We start from the raw sequence: 18,123 nt of genomic DNA, 5'->3' as shown, positions 1-18,123 counted from the left end.
AAAGGAATTTTGATGCTACAATTTCAGTCTCTTGATCTTCTTTTTCCTCATTTCATGAAATAGTACTATATACGTGACAATCTTTCCTGCCATTCATTGATTTTCAATTGTCCTCTCTTTCTGGACAAAGGGGAGGATTTCTCTGCCTTCTTGAAATTGCATGCAGTCATGTTGCCTATTACCAGTGGGTTAAGGGGGAAAGTCACATTAGTTATTTCCTGGTAATTTGATTTGTAATCTGAGGAGAAACATGTTGCTTCGTTGCTGTAAACATCTGAGACCTGTGGCTTGTTTGTTTCTATAGCATAATCTAGCTTCTTCTGTCTAACACAGTTCTTATCGCAAAGGTCTGACACAACCCTTTGCTCCCTATGGCAAAAGATTGCATTCCCCTAGTGTAGGTTTTACTTTCAGGGAATGAGCACCTAAGACAGGTTCTACCCTTTGACAAAGTTCTCTGTGAGTCTCAAAGCCTGGAAAGGCTCCATTTTTGGAGAATTTGCCCATCCCTTCCTCTCCCCAGCTTTGCCTCTGCTTGGACATTGTCTATCGAGGTCCTGGCAAATGAAACTAAACAGGCACTTGCTTCCCAATTGCAAACAAAAAGATGATAGATGGGAGGTTCCCCCCAGCAAGTCAATTTATTGGTTGTATTAGCTAATACCTACTGCTGGTTCTTTGTTCAATTTCTTCATCAATAGTTTACTATCTTCAGTGTCCTTTTTGTGGTTCATACTGCCACATCTGAGAATGAATTGAGAAATTAAAATAAGCAACTACCTTGTGTGTGAAGTACATTAAGGATGACTTGTTGTGTTCTGAAATTAGAATGTGATGAAATTTCACAACTGTAAATTTACTAAAAATCCTTGAGGTGTACACATAAAACAAGTGAATTTTATGTTAGGTAAATAATACCTTAAAATGCCATTCAAAATGACCAAGTGAAATGGGTGATTGCTTTAAATAAAGCATAAATTCAAAAGTCAACTATTGCCTTATGTTATGAAATTTTCATATTACTCTGCACACAAAAAAATACCACAGACTTTCATTTCAGCATTTCAGGAAGTATGATGGTGCCCTCAGGGTATTAATGGCTAATAACAGAATTAGTTCAGGTTTCCAATCAATATTACATTTAAAGGTTCCATTGTGTTAGTTTAATATTGATAGCCTGTTTATGTAAATGCCATCATTTAGTGTCATTCTGATGTCTGTTTATGCATTGCATAAAATCAGGTAGATCACATATTTAAAACATGAAGGCATCTGATCAGAGGAGTAGACCTTTAGTCTCTGTGTCATCTGAGTAAATGGGAAGGTTTAAGTGTTGGCACATTCTATCAGTTGTCATGTATTAAAACTTAGGTCCACGAAAGGCTGGTTAATTCCCAGTGGTAAGGAATAAATAGTGAAGGTGGAGGAGATGGAGCCTGGCCTGAGGTACACCCTTTAAGGTGAGACTGAAGATGGAGAAACTTCATATTAATTCATTCAACAAATAAATGTGTGGTGCATGCCTACTCTGTGCCAAGCAGTGTGCTCAGTACTGATGCTGCAATGGTAACTGAGTCTAACAGGTTCCTCTCCTAAGGAGTGTATATTCTAATGGTCAAGAGGAAAGCCCAATTCAATGTCAGAGCCCTTGAAGGGGAATGGGGACTGGGGTCCTCTGTGGAATAAAGGGAGAGTATGGTCATCAACAAGGATGCTGAGGACACTGCAAGGCTCTGTGGTCCTCACTTGTGGAAAAGGAGACTCGGGCCTCAGTGAGGGGTCAGGCAGCTCAGGGGTTCTTCAGTGGACACCCAGAGCTCAAATGTTGTGTGGAAGCTAATACTAAGTCTTATTAAATGAGAGTATGAGAATGTTTAAAATTGCCTGCCTCCACTATGGGTTCATCTGGGGTCCACAATGGACATCTGTCCTCAGATGAAGAGTTCTTGTAGGCAGTGAGCCTGGCTATTAGAAACCGCAGTGGGTACAGTTGAGGAGAGGCTGTAGGACAGTGGTTGAGGGGACCCTGGGAGCTTCCTCTTTGACTAAGGTGGGAGTGGCAAATGGGCAGGGAGCCTTTAGCAAGCAGAGCCCTGGCATTGGCCAGGCATCTCCTTTTCTTTCGCCTTTACAAACTGCGTTTGAATGCCAGTTCTGCCATTTAGGAGCTAGGCAACTGGGCCTGTAGTTTAATTAGTTTTCTTATCTGTAAAAGGTCCATGATTGGGCTGGTATCTAAGTTATTGCATTGCCGTGATGATTAAAAGAGATAAAGTGTGAACAGCACTTGGAAGACTGCCCACCTTTCCTCAAACTCAAGATATGTTACCTACTATTCAAGGATGCAAGGGCCTAAACTCTGCAGCTGTAAATAGGTCTTTTAATCTCATTTTCCCACAAAGGATCCAACCATAAACCAATGAGGATGAGTCTACAGGCCATACAAAAGCCAATCTTACCACTTCTTCTAAAACTTGGTTACTAGAAAGTAATTAGCTTGACTATAAACACCCAATAAAGCAGCATTAGATGTAAATGACCACTTTTTAATACCCTGGTTTCTATTTCTGTAGAAGTCCACATACCAGAGACAATACTGTAGGAGCACTTTATATTTTATATTAATATAATATTGCACCTTCCCAGTATTGTAGCTTGCATCACCTCTCAAGATGCTAGGCTTCCCGAGAGCACTTTAGACAGGGGCTGTACATGGTATTAACCATGCAGAATGGAACTTAGGCTTAATGAGCACCCTTGTGACCATGTGAGGTGATGCAGGAGTGGGGAGCAGAGAGGGTTGCAGTACAGAGGAAGGAAGGATGGCTGAATGCATGGTCAGAGAGTAGGATAATTCTCAAGAGAATGTATTCTTCTCACACGCCCCTTAGCTTCCTCTTTGACTAAGGTGGGAGTGGCAAATGGGGAGGGAGACTTTAGCAAGCAGAGCCCTGGCATTGGCAGGCATCTCCTTTTCTTTTGCCTTTACAAACTCAATCTGAGCTACAAAGACAGGAACGAGGCAACTCTTCCAAAACACTGTAGCCCAGGGTTGGTCTCAGATGTCTCCCTAACACTAAGTGGCTGAACTACAGGTGGTAGAGACAACAGCAAAAGCTGTGAATTTCTTTGTGAGCAGGATAGAACTCTGAGACTGTTGTTTAGACCTCAGCCCACCATTGCTGGTCCCCCAGTTTACCAGCTCCACATTCAGCTTCTCTTAGCCTGTCAGCAGAGCCTGCCTGGAACCTGGTCCAGAGCCCTCTTACTGATACAGGTAATGAAAACTTGGACTGTCCGTTCCAAATTAGGAGTTCCTTGGCCTGGAAGCCACACAAAAGGGGACTGCCATATTTGATTTCTATCAACTCTGACTCCCCGAGGACATTAGGCCTCTGTCAGAGGCTCAGAGCCATTTGCCTTTTCCCAATACCACATCTTGGAGTGAGCTTCAACTTTTAGTGAATTATTTGCACGATTTTCTTTCTATACATTCACCAAAATTTTGCTATCGCCTGACAGTAATGCAAAGATAAATGTCTCATATTATTGTTCAGGTGATAAAAGACCAGACTTATGAGTGGTTTTACACATTAAAAAAAAATTATATCTTTCAAATGTGGAGGTACAGGGAGAGAAGGAACTAGATATGTTTAGAGAAATTTTACACTTAGGATGGCTGATTTTTTTAACATATTTGTGCAAAAAATAAATAAATAAAAGGGGCCCACTATAAAATATTACTCTAAATCTACATTTGTTTTGAGCTGCTGTAGACTCAAGTTCTGAAAATATGACTTATCCAGTCTGGTAATGCATTAAGAATGTGCTGTGGTTTAAAAAAAATGAGCTATTGATCTTAGAAGATTTTAATTTAGATTATTTCCCTTAAAAGTGTAATAAATGGCAGGGCTCATGTTGAATCACTAAGACAGCAATTATTTTAAGAGTATCAGTCATCTCTGCTTCCATTTTAATCAAATCTCTTTATAGAGTTTTTAGACAGTATTTGAAATAACAGCATAACCTGTCAGTGGAAAGGTGTTTTGAGTTGTATGTCAAAAGTTGAAGAGAAATTAGAAAGACAACTCTTAGTTTTAAAAGACTAATAATGACAGATGGGCAGTTGCTTTTATTTTATTTGTGAGCAACTGTTGTTTTGTAAGGCTTTTTTTTTTTTTTTTTGAGAGTGAGAGAGAGAGAGGAATGGTAGAGTATCAACTAGAAAAATAACCCAGACTCTTTCTGAGTTAAATTTGCAAGGACCAAAAGTCTTTGAAAAGTTAGGTTAAGAGCAATTACATAATTTTGATGACCTCTAGGCAATGAATTCTTGGTCATGTTCATAAGAAAAAGGCAAATATAATAAAAAGTGAAAAGATGAGACAGACTCTGATGTTAGCATTAACTTGCAGTTTTACCTTGGGAGCCAAATATTTAGTCTGAAAGGCCTTTACCTCTGACATTTTCAGGTTTCAATGAAGATTTCTTTCAGGCCTTCGTCTCTGGAGCTGAGACCATGAGCCCTCCCTTAATCCTATAAAATTCATTTAAGAGTCATCTTTCCTGACATCTGTACATAAAGCAATATAAAACATTATAATATAAATTACATCTGAGGGATTCATCTGAAATTCTATTTCACTGTTTAATAATTAAAAGTTGAAAACCTCTCTGTAGCTTTATAGCACTCTCTAACAAGAATAAATTTTCTTGATAAGGCCCCCTCATCCCAAACAGTGGATGCCGTTGGCATTTTCTGACAGATGAGTTTAGTGATTAATAAATCCTATCCTCTGGGATGTGACTCCATGGTTGAAGCTCTTACTAAGATGATGTTACATACTCAGTTCCTAAATTATCCACCCATTTACAAGTGTGTGAATTTAGCGTAAGTGTCTCCATTTTATTGTTCTTAAAATGGGGATGGGCAACAATGCCCACGACACAGGGTTGTCGCAAGGATTAAGTGAGTCAGTATGACTCAGTACGAACCTTGGCACACAGAGAACACCACCTGCGTTGGCTATTATTATTATTGTTTTTGTGTTGTTATTCAGAAGAACCTTTATGCTTCACAGAGATAAATTGTTTGGAGGAGAGAGCCTTCTAGAAGGATAAAAATGATGGTAGCTACAAATTATTTTCATTACTTGTTGAGTCTTATGCATTTCTAGAGCATCACAGCATTAATTTTCAAGAGCCTAAAAGCCACAAAGTAGTAGGGAAAGGGAGCAGTATTCTAAAACATTAGGATCGTAGGCAACACCGTATGTGTGGAGAAGAGCTACATGGGGTGGAATCAAGAGTTCTGAAGGGCTCTTGCCTCAACATTGGTCTCCTATATCCCTGACTTAGGCTTGAATTCACTCACCCACATCCGAACACTTTTTACTGGTGAAATCATTGCCCCTATTCTAAGGCACATACTTGGAGAATAGACATATTAGGTCACTATTTCCCAAGGACAACTGCGTGTAAACTAAGTCATCAGACTTTTCCAATTTCACTGTAACAGCTACGTGAGGAGAGATTTTGATGATGACAAGAAGAAAGAGAGTGACCTAGAGGACAGCCAGGCTACCCAACAGTGTGTGAGGTACTCTGGGAGTAGTGTGAAATTAATAATTTTAATTCTAAATTTTTATATAAAAATCAAAGCAAACTTGAAAACAATACCCATAATTATGCCACTCTTGCATTCTGGTATGTTTTTGGAGCACTAAAAAGAGTGAATGTGCAGCTAGGACACTGGGAATTTCCCATAGTCTACCCTGTATTATATCTAAGCCATAGCCCTTATGAGCAGGATGTCACATATGCCATTGACAAAGGAGCTCTTCTCCCCTCCGTAAAATCTCTACAAACTTTCCCCAAGCCACTCACAGTAAAAGCACACATTCAACACACTATATAAATAACAAACTATAGAAATGATCCCTGAAATAAAATTTAAAAAAAAGAAGCAATCCCTGAAAGTGTAGTCTTTCAACACACTGTATAAGCAAGAAGAATGTGCTTGCTCTGCAAATGTAACTTCCAGATAAATCCTGAATCCCCCCTTCCTATTAGCCTACACCCAACCACCTGCTGGATTAAAAATCTGGCACCACCAATGGTTTTGCACCTGTGATTCCTCTGTCCAGAATGATCCTCTCAAATCTCAGATCTGGCCCTTTCTCATCACTGAGGTCTTGGCTTATCTCCCACTGCCTCAATGAGCATTTACCCCATGACTCTGTAGAATGTGGCTCTCTGTGCTTACCCCCTCATCATCATGTAACTTTTGAACTGTTTTTCTTCCACTTAATTGCTAAATGAAGTGAACCTATTTCACATATTTGTTAGGATGGCATCTGCCTGCCTTGCCCAAAAGGAATCTCAGAGAGAGATAGGACTTTGTTTGTCTTTTGCCTGATACATAGTAGGTGCTCAGTGCCTATTTGTGGAGTGAAATAAAATTACAATCATGAAATAATAATCATAATGTGAATACTTACGGCTACTAAAAAAACAGTACAAACTTGGTGAAGGGTTGGGGGGGCAGCCAAGGGAATCCAGTGGGGAGGTGCACAGGGAAGAAGTAATTACCCAAAAGGAGCAAAGAGAATTGGAACATAAGACTGATGGGAAAAGACAGGGCAGGCAGAATGGCAGACAGGGTTGATACTTGGCAGATAACTTCGAGCTATTCATGAGTTTGCCCGATCATGTGCTAACTATAGCAGTTCTTGCTGGCTTTCCATTTAGAGAAACGAAGAAGGTGATTATCTTGGAGAGCCTAAAATAGACTTCAGACCTCCTTATTCTCATTTCTGAGACTGCTCCAGGCCTCCCCGGCAGTGATTCTGGAGGGCTGACTTCGTCGTTTTCATACAGCCAGTCTCCATGTCTCATATGGCTGAGAATCTGCTAAATGAGGGGAAGTGGGAATCTTGAACCTCTGGCTCACTCAACAGCCAGTTAATTCACTTTTTAAAATGATGCGCTGTGTAATAGGAAGGTTGGGGATTTAAAGTTGGCAGGGGTCAGCTTAGGCTTTGAGGGGGGAATTCACTTTAAGTGATTACCCCACCGCTTAAGTGTTCAATAATAAAACTTAATTCCTCCAGATTGATTTTCCATTTTCCATCATCATCAAATCCTTGCTACCCCACTAAGTATACTCCCTTGCTGTTCAAAAGCTATGTGGTGGAATCTAAATAGCAATTCAGGAGAGCAAGATGGGAGGAGGGTATGAAATAGAAATGTAGGGGTTCAGCGATGTTTTTTTTTATTATGTTATGTTAATCACCATACATTACATCATCAGTTTTTGATGTAGTGTTCCATGATTCATTGTTTGCGTATAACACCCAGTGCTCCATTCAGTACATGCCCTCTTTAATACCCATCACCAGGCTAACCCATCCCCCACCCCCCTCCCCTCTAGAACCCTCAGTTTGTTTCTCAGAGTCCATAGTCTCTCATGGTTCATCTCCCCCTCCGTCTCCCCCCGTTAATTTTTCCCTTCCTGCTATCTTCAGCAATGGTTCTTATGCAGTGTTTCTCTCATCTAAATCCTTGTCTGTTTTCCTCTAATAATTATTTCAAACTGTAGATAAGCAGTATGGTAGCATTTTCCTGGAGAAACTTTCCAAAACACAGAGGGGGGAAAAGAGCTCAGGTTCCTAAGTGATATGGGTCTGAATTCTTTACTTCGATGGCTAATAAAGCAAGGTGTTTTTTCTCACCTGGAGCTGGGTCATCACTTTCTAGTGATCTATTAACAGTTTTCTACAACACCTGTAGATATCTCATGACCCAATGGCCTGAGAGTTTGCTAAAAGAGTAGGTGATAAAAATGCAATCTCTAAATAATCTGTCATGTTCTTGTTTTACAAATCTCTTGTGTTTTACAAATCTACCCATGTCTTTGCCTATTGTCAGAACCTCTTTCGGAGCACCTACCTACTGTATCATGAATTATAATTATTTTGCCTATTACATCATCATCCTAAAATAAACACTCTGTGAAGGTGGGAACCAAACCTGCCATACCTCGTGGTTTTTCCCAGGAGTCAAGCCCTCAATAAGTTTTATTGAAATGAGTTGAATGTATAAGATGTCTGCTACAACCATTTCTGCATGTATACAGCTAAAAAAGCACTAGAACCTCACTGCATGGTGGCATGTTAACAAAACTGCTATTCACATCTCTGAGTCCTAGAGGTAAGAGTGCCTTAACATAGAATCATAATGCAGGAAATTGTTCAATCAGAATCAAACCCCTGTTCCTGGGCAATGCAGCTAGGCATAATATACAGAAACCTCTCTAAACCTTAAATGTTTTAATAGCAATGCCTTATTTTGGATGGCACTAACACTGTGCAACTATTTTCTCATCTGATCTTCACAACAGCACACAAAAGAGGAAGGGCAGATATTATTATCTTCATTTGGAAGGTAATGCATTGAGTCATCGCATAGATAAGTGATTGCTCTCATTGCATGGCAAACATCAGAGCAGAAAGTTGGCAACCACTAGCACCTAAATTTCTAGACTACTGATTCATTCTTTTCCCACTAAACTGCACTATGACAAACACCTTCCTAATGCTGTACTTTTCATACTTTCATGTGCGTACAGATCTCCTGAGGATCTTGTTAATACACAAATTCTGCTTCAGTATGTCTGAGGCAATACCTGAAATTTTGGATTTCTGACAAACTCCTAAGGGATGCTGAGGATGCTTGTCTCCTGGCCACAATTTGAGTAGTGAGGTTCTAGTGTGCAGTGACCATGCTATCCCATCTTTATATCTCCACTGCTTGACACATAGTAGGTACTCAACAAGTATTTATTGACAGTGAAATAATGAATGACCAACCATGCTTGACCCACTTTTGGTATCACCAAGGCAGAGCAAATAGTAAAATACTCAGGAAATAAGTAGTGAATTAATGAATTAATCAAGCAGTCAATGAAACAAAGAAAGTGCTGACTGTGAAGAACTTCATGTGATCACTTGATGGTAAAACAAAAAGACTTTCAGAGAAGGAGCATCCTTGGGATACACCTCAGTGGCTGCCCTGTGCTCACTCTTGAGGCCATAATAACACAGTTTGTTTATGTATTTGCATCCATCAGAATATGTCTTGACTCTATACATAATATGATGATTTTTTTCCAAGTACTTTTTCTGCTTTGAAGACACTGTCTCCCTCATACTTCTGCCAAGGTTCAACAAAGTAAAACAATTTCAGCATTCTCATTTTTGCCCTGGGGAAAGAAGTCTGAGTTGTCCCAGTCTTTCCAACAGAGCTAAAATTAGAGCCCAGATCTTGTCACTCAGCTGATTCTGAAGGGGTTTTTCATATATACCAACTTCTTTACCTACACAGAATTCCTGCTTTGAATGGGGTTTTATACTTCAAATGAAATATTTAACTGTTCTGAACTGATTTATGAAATAAAGGGCTTTATTATGAGTAAGGGATGAATACGACAGAACTTAATTAGAATTCTCTGAACAGTTGGTGAGATAGAACAATATAATATACATTAAACCATTTTCTAGGAATCCTGTTTCAATGTCTGGGCTTCAAGACACTCTGACACTTTGAATCTATCTCAGGAAAACATGAAAAAACTTGTCATGTATAACAGCCTATGAATGGTGTTACCTTCACAAACTCCTAGCAGGAAGGATGTTTTTCAGGAAGTGGGGTTGTGGGGGGACAATAACCAGAATAGAGAGGAACGGGATGGCCTGCTGTTCTTCACAGAGGGATGCAATCCAAAACAAGCAATGCTACTGCTTGTTTCCTAATTTCTGCAGCCTTCCTCTTACCTACTTGGGGCTACTGGGCTCCACCCAAGGCACAGATTAGCCCCATTATCTAGACATTTTCAGATGTTGAGCAAGAAAGACATTTTGGAATTGAGAACCCCAAAATAAAGAGAAAACAAACAAAAAACCCTCCACCAGGAGCAGAGATAGTTTGCTGTGCAGCTACCTCAACCCATGTAATTAGGACTCAGTTTCCCTCCATCTCTTAGCTTTGTGTTCCTCCAGGTTGACTTCACCATCAGAAAGGTGTCCCCTTGGGGTGGCAAGATGGCCTCCTCCTCAGCAACCCTAATGGAAAGAAAGTGCCTCCTTGACTAGTAGTTCATGGGAAACTCCCAGGATTCACTCCAGTTTGCTGAGCGTGGTCCACTTGCCCAAGGCTAAATAAACCACTCCAGTTTGCTGAGTGTGGTCCACTTGCCCAAGGCTAAATAAACCAATCACCATTGCCAGAGATGTATTGTATTTAGTCAGGTCTAGTTGAGTGCCTCCTCTTGGGCTGGAGGATGGAACCCCAACTGTAACACAGTAACCAAGAGTTAGGGAGGAGTAGTTCCCCAAAGGAAACTGGGGTACTGTTACTAAAAAAAGAAGGAAGGGATGATGAGTAGGCCATCAAGAGAGGTCTGCTATTAAGTCTGATCTTAGATTTTGTCTGAATTCTGATAATTAGATTTCTCCTTGGTTCAAAAACCCAGTCCTTAGCTTGAACACCATTTCTGATAATTGGCTCCCAATCTTTCTTTATATCTGGATCTTGTCTTGGTAACTTGCCTGAAAACAACAATAATATTAGCTAGTAATATTTATCAAATACTTAATCTGTGCCAGAATTTGTGCTAAATGTATTATGTGTCTAATTTTATCATCCAAAAACCTATAAAGATTTGTTTTATCTTAACTCCGTGTTTAGTTGAGACAGCTGGGGCTCAGAGTTAAGGAGCTTTCCCAAGGTAACATGACAATTATGGGAGAACCAGGATATAAAGTTCTGTTTGATTTCAGAGTCTTAAGCAATTAATCACTATACTCTGTCCTGCCTACATTTTCATGGACTTGTCTACAATTAATGCTTTCCTGTCTTGTGGCAAATCACTTGATACCCTCAGACGGTAGTATCCTCATCTGTAAAATGAAAAAGAGGATACTGGCCCTGATCTGCCTATCTCATTTCTCAGGGCTTTTGTGAGGATTAGATGAGGTGACGTACATGTAGCACTATGGTTATGATTATTTCTTCTGTAATTAAGCAAAATTGCAGATACAGGTATAAATTTGGATATAGAAATACACATCACCCAGTTCCCAGAGTCACTCACTTCTAGCTCTGCCAAGAACAGCCTTTTCAGCCAGTTCCCTGATCTTGTCAGATCCTCTTAGACTCCATGTACTTTATCCCCACCCCCCCAAGAGGTGAAGCTTCATTGTATGCCCAGTGTGTGACCTGGTATCCGACCACCTCTTGCAGGTCCTTTACTCTCAGCTTTTTACATTCCTGCTCTGCAAGTCTGACGGCCACCCCTGGGAGGACCTCTTGCCTTTCTCTGCGTCACCATCCCCATACATTACACCATGACATATGGCAACCTTATGTCATTGTTCCTGCTCATTTTATCTTTTTTGGCACTTAACACCCACAGGACTGGAAAGAAATCCTCAGCTGTGTCATTCAGAATGAGCAAGTGACAGAATGCACAGTGTCAGACTTCAAATTCCACCTATTTGATGGCTTTTTTATTAAGCTAATGTTACTGAATTCCTATAAAATTCAGGGAAGTGGAAAAAATCTGGACAAATCTCAGCATCTCTCTCTGGGGCCACCCCAAACATCCAGAGCAGCCACATCTTCTGTCATCTTCTTTCAAGGGGGTTTTTTTAATCAACATATTTTTATTCTAATAATCTTGCCCTGTATACCTGTATACCTATCTTACAAGGGATAATGGGGATTTAAAAATTCAGAAATGCTTTATACTATAGTTCAGTTTTTCAAAACAGAGAGGGCTTGGAAAAGCCAATAAAGAAAGGGTAATTCTGAGCATCCTAATCACTTTAATTGCTGAGCTGTCTCTTCTGTGAAGCATTTTCCTGACTGGTATCCAGGGTGGTAATTCCTCTTAGATCATCCCCTCAATAGAATGTCTTCCTTGAATTCTCAGTATTTGTCCTTAACAGCACTAAGTCTCTTTGTTAAAGACTTTTTACCTTGGTAGACAAAGTGGAAAGCACATGAGATTGTTGAGATAGCAATTTTTCAACTTAATAACAGCATGTCTTCAGTAAACATAAATACAGATGTTGTAGTTTAAATGGGTGTTTCAGCATTGTCACATAAGGGGCCATTCATTAAACAGAAGTGAACAAACAACTTTCCAGCCAAAATACACTCAGGGCTCTTGGGTGTTTATAAAATCTGGTTAGTAGCTTCTCTTGTTTTTTCCTGTTTGTAGTGGATGGATTTAAAAGATGAACGGAACACTTCTTCTGACCTGATTGATCAGGAATGTGATGCATGCATGGGAAGATTTTCTCAGGAGCTAGAAGTAAAGAAATTTGTCACCATCTTTTTCTTTTTCTTTTTTTTTTTTTTAATTTTATTTATTTATTTGACAGAGAGGGACACAGCGAGAGAGAGAACACAAGCGGGGGGGGTGGGAGAGGGAGAAGCAGGCTTCCCACAGAGCAGGGAGCCTGATGCAGGGCTCGATCCCAGGACTCTGGGACCATGACCTGAGCCAAAGGCAGATGCTTAATGACTGAGCCACCCAGGCACCCCAGATAAGGACATTTTTGATCTTGTGTTGTTCAACTTGTAGAGTTGAGCCAGCAGGACTAAAGGCCAAAGCTCTACACTTACCCACTTAACTTCAAAGAATCTCAGCAACTTTTGGAATCCTCTTTCCATCATGAAGCAGTACGTGTGAGGCAGGCTGCACACCTGATCTTCACCTTGGCTTCATCATCTGTGAAAGTTGGGTAATGGTGGTTCTCTAAACTTTTTTTTTTTTAGGATAGTTGTGAGGATCTAATGACACCATGAGGAGAGGGATCATTCTCCATTCTTCTGTTCAGGTTGGGCACTGAGAGTGTCTCCTCTGAGCACTGTGCACTCCCTGGCTAAAGTAGCACTGGCCATTCACTTTTTGGAGCCATTTGTGGAAAGAGTTTCTGTACAAACAAAACCAGAAAAGTCTAAATATAGCATATTAGACCTGCTGTGGCCATTGTTACATATCGCTCTAAACACCATTCTGCTTATTCTTGTCATCTGGGAGCATTTGATTTTAATTTACTCATTTAAAAGTAGGCTTCCTCTGTGGATTTCCCATCTAGCAGTCCTTGTGCAGGCAAAACTCCTGTTAACTTTAATAAAAGTTTTAAACATGAAATGTTGCTAGGAGGTGGCTGATATTTTATTCATACTGCTGCTGATAGTTTTGAATGTTTTAATTGTTCCACTGATGCCCCAAGGCTGGTTAAGGAAGAAACATAATTTTACTCATCAAAATAAAAAAATAAAACATTATACAAATATAAAATGATGCTGATAAATATTAAACAATAAATTCCTCTAGAATTTTTCTTTCCTTAAGAATTTGGAGACCCTATATATCCCTAATCATCTATTTCAGAGTGAGCCAATTAATACCATAATGGTAAAGGTGATGAGAGCGAAGGAAAGATCATCTGAATGAACTTGGTTTTGCCACGCTTACTGTAACTATTGAAATGTTCCCATAAAAGCAAAATAAAAATTATTATCCGAACTCCAAACCACTGTCTTTCAATTGTAGTTGATTAATAAGTTGATTGACTTATCCTGTAGATTTTTCGATGATAGTTATTGCTATTTTTTAGCTGAGCAGATTTGGAGCAGTTGCATTTATGGCTCAAATATCCAATCTAAATTTGGTTCTCTGATAGCAATGGATAGATGACTCTCCTCTCATAGGAATGATGGAACTTGGATCATTGTGTCAATCACAGATAGTGGAGTGGATGTCTGGGCCCAAATAATAAAACCCTGCACCAAGAGATAGTATCGTCTCCTTCCCTTAAATAACAATCCTCATTTCTAGCTGGTATAAGAATTTCATCTTCAATAATTGATCACTGTGACAGAAAATCGGTTGTTGGCAAACCATGTTTAAAATTATATTATTCAATCGTTCTCATCTCAGAGACACTTTCCATCTGCTCCTCAAATCCAATGCACATTACAAGACACAGGTTCGTTCATGCAACAACTGATTGCCATTATTTTTAATTTTTACTTTATTTTTAAAAAGCAAACTTTTCTCTGAGTCCTCATGGCCTATATTTTATACTTTGGTATTAAATTAAATACAAAGTCAATATGGCATCCTGCTTTGGTAATAGTGCAAAATGGTATCAAGCTCATTTTAACAAGAACAATGTCCTGGCAAATGTACATTGTCTATAAATCTGTTTCTTTTACACAGTGGAAATGAACAAAGAAAGACTCATAGTACAAGAAAGTCAATCAGTGGCCATATGAGAAAGTCTTGGGACACTCTGCTCACCCCATTTCTATCATCTAGAGATTTATCAAAGAAGATACTGTATTGAAAGTTGGATCATATGGCCCAAGTTGCATTTTCCTCCAAAGAAAATGCTGATGACTAAGCGTTAATGCAGATAAAATGATGTTCTTTCTCCAGTAAAGCATATGGGGGTCATGCATGACTGGAGAGAACAACCTATTGGCATCACTGCAGAAGTGATAGATGTATCACAAGCCAACTGGCTTCCAAAAGAGAAAATGCCAGATCATTCTGCCATGGTGCAGGCAAGATGTAATCATTCTGAAACCATATGCATGGTTGAGTTCCATTTTTAGGGGTATTTGTTAACTGGTGTCTAAATGGGCTGGAGATTCCAAAGGGAAATCAAATGGTCTAATTAGAGGTAGTATAGACTAAGGAAATGAACAGTGGATTGAGAGTTAGCTGATTCAAGTTCTGGGTCCTGAGCTGTTGCTAACAAGCTCTAACCTTCAAGAATTCATTTGACCTCTGTATCCTCATCTATTAAAGGTTGGCCAAATGACCCCTGAAGTCCTTTTTATTCTAACATTTTCTGGAGCAATAATCAAAATCCGATGGATCTCTAGATCTTAGTTAAAGAAACAGCAATTTAGAACTACATTACCTAATACAGTAGCCTCATTTGAGGATTTAAATGTAAATATAAATTAACTAAAATTGAATGAAAACAAAAATCCAGTTCCTCAGTCACACTAGCTACACTTCAAGTGTTAAATGTAGCTAGTGGCTACTGTATTAAATAGTACAGATTATGAAACATTTCCATCACTGCAGAAAGCACTGATTTATGAAGACTGTTTTCCATCCCCCAGAACCCGGTGGTATTCTATAAATATTCTATAAATATTTTTGGAATAAGTAAATGAGACAATGAGAGCTGAATAAAGTAAAACCAATACCAGCCTAATAAAGAGCTATCACCGAAAAACTATCCAAAAATAATGATGTGCACTGAAAATGAAAAGAAGCCCCACTTTGTTCTTATATTCTTGGTGAAGTCATACCTGAACTGCCACGCATAGTTCTGCTCTTTGTAATTTGAAAGGTAAGCTGGAAATGGAAACAGAGACAGGCACCAGTGATGGTTAGTTTTATCTGTCAGTTTGTCTAGCCTGTATGACCCAGTTATTTGATCAAACACTATTCTACGTGTTGCTTTGAGGATATTTTGCAAATGTGGTTAGCATCTGCAATCAGCTGATGTTAAGTAAAGGAGATTACACTCAGTAATATGGATGGTCCTTATACAAGTTGAAAGGCCTTTAGAGTAAAAACTGAGATTTTCCAGAGAAGTTTTGCCTTAAAACTGTGATATAGGGGGCCTGGGTGGTTCAGTCCGTTGTGCATCGACTCTCGATTTCAGCTCAGGTCATGATCTCAGGGTTGTGGGATAAAGCCCCGAGTTGGGCTCCACACTCAGCAGGGAGTCTGCTTGAAGATTCTCTCCCTCTGCCCCTCCCCCACTTGCTCTCCCTCTATTTCAAATAAATAAATAAATCTTAAAAAAAAAACTATGACATAGAAATCTTTCTTGTTTCCTGTGCTATAGATTTCATATTTGCCAGCTGCCACAATTGTATGAACTTGTTCCTTAAAATAAAACATGCATAAATATATATTCATATGTATATGATTATTTAATATCTAACCCACTTCCTGGTACCAAAATCTATATCAGAGACTGATGATATTTAGACCTCAGGGATCTGGTTTGTAATTATTTTGGTAAAATTTGTAGAAAGCCTATCCATTTGACATTCTGTATAAACTGGTGACTCTCACAGGTCCCATTCATTTTTTACCATAAAGCTTTTTTCAAGATACGCCAAATGATGACTTGTGGTCACCAGGTACTCTTTCTTTTTGGTTGAGCTTTCCTAGACTTAAGATGGGAGGCTCTTACTTTTCTGTCTCCTATGATATCAATACACTCATTTTGCTTTAATTGAAATATATATATCTTATTAAGTAAAGCAGTATTGAAATGGAAGCTAGGGTTTGGAGTGGGACACTCTGATACTTGTCACATTACTTAACCACTCAATGCTTCATGTTAAAAGAAGGGAATGTGACATTTTAGCTGAGACTTGAACAGTAAGAAAGAACCAGTCATTCAGTGATCTCAATGGGATGAGAGAGTAGTCAGCAGGTGCAAAGACCCTCCTGAGAGTACAAAGACTATTCAAGAAGAAAACGAAAATGGTTTGGCTGGAGGCATCCCATACCTAAAAGTTTATGAGGAAAGATACATATCTTACACTTTATATTAAGCTGCTCCTACTTCTAGCATGGCGACTCAGTTTGCTGATAAATTGATTCTCTCTACTAGAACTTTATCCCCAAGTATAACCTATTTTCTGATATTCCTGACCATATCCAATCATTTTCCACTAAATCTCTGTATACCCAAGTAATTTTACTCTCCATTTGGTATATCTGGTTTCTAGCAGTGTAATGGAAGACTATTATGACAGTCCCTCAAAAGCATTATACATTTTTACCTTTTACCCCAAAAGTCAATTATCCTTCCCATTCATTGCTCTGCTCAGAACTTCCTCCAAGTCATCTCTCTCCTTTGCTGCGGAGCTAACAAAATGGAACAGCCCTTTTTGTAAGAACAGTATTACCAAAAACCATAGGGACAATCTCCCCAATATGCTGTGACTTGGTGTTGTTTTGTGTGTGTGCCCCATCCCAAACAGTCTGTTTATTTCCTGTTATTGAATCCCATTACAAACATAAATATGCTTTTCCACCCGTTACTCCCATGCCATACTGGCAACCAGCTTTCTAGGATTTTTCTTGATGATGTTTCAGACATCATCTCCCCAGGTGGTGTTGCCCTTTTTCACATTGCATCTCAACTTCACTTCTGCCCATACTTTCTGCTATTTTATGTCTGGAGGCGTTTCTCAATTATTTCTGTATTCAGCAGTGTCTTAAGGAATCCAGCCAACTGTGAGCACTTAATCATAAATGAATAGAATCAGAAATTCTTAACTGTGATGTTCCCAAGGCAAATTTCCACTAGAAAACCTGAGATGGGGTGGAGGCCAAAGGCAGAACATTTGAGAACAGAGCCCCAAATGCCTTGGCTCATGAGCCTGGAGGCCTAGGTTTGAACTGGGTCTCACTCTACATTCTATGTGACCTTGAGCCAGCTATTTACACTCTCTGGTGCTGTTTCATCTTTTATAAAATAAAGACTAGAACTATTCGTGGTTTCTAAACATTTTTTTACACTGGAGATTTTTTTAAAAAAGCACGTTTATATGTAACTCCGGTTGAACTCAGGGAACAAAATGGCAGTGTTGGAATCTGGAGTTGAGCCTTCTCAGTCCATCTACCTTCTCATGTCCTTGATAGTCTTCCATGGATCCCTGGGAACCCTCAAAATACAATTTACAGACCCTTGGACTAAATGACTCTGTAGGTCCCTTTCCACTCTCTGGGTCTATAAGTAATAAATTGTACCCAGGGGAAAGGAATGTGCAGAAAGAATATAAGGAGGAACTAAAAGATAGATAGAAGAAGCAAACTAGCATTAGTTGAGGATCTATTATGTCCAGACGTTGATAAGATCAAGAGGGGTCACAAGACCTTCACCAAGAGAAGGAGATTTGGGTAGATTCCCAATAGAAGTTTATACTATAACATACATCTATGCCAAAAGATAGCCCAAACATCTCTGACATGAAACCAAATTATATCTCAAATATAAA

General features: G+C 39.3%; 1 protein-coding gene across 1 annotated transcript in view; it reads right to left on the bottom strand.

The window, feature by feature from the left end:
• SLC30A8 (solute carrier family 30 member 8) overlaps window positions 1-734 on the bottom strand; it is a 51,545-nt gene extending 50,811 nt beyond the window's left edge. The window contains exon 1 of the mRNA XM_031021584.2: window positions 669-734. Coding sequence (XP_030877444.2) covers window positions 669-734 — 66 coding nt within the window. The remainder of the gene's footprint in view (window positions 1-668) is intronic.
• Window positions 735-18,123: the final 17,389 nt, after the last annotated feature.

The sequence above is a fragment of the Leptonychotes weddellii genome, chromosome 4 (genome assembly GCF_054177405.1).
Source record: "Leptonychotes weddellii isolate Sample4059 chromosome 4, ASM5417740v2, whole genome shotgun sequence".
Lineage (NCBI taxonomy): Eukaryota > Metazoa > Chordata > Mammalia > Carnivora > Phocidae > Leptonychotes > Leptonychotes weddellii.
Note: the sequence above shows the minus strand (reverse complement) of the source record. Positions and strands in the feature narration are given on the sequence as shown.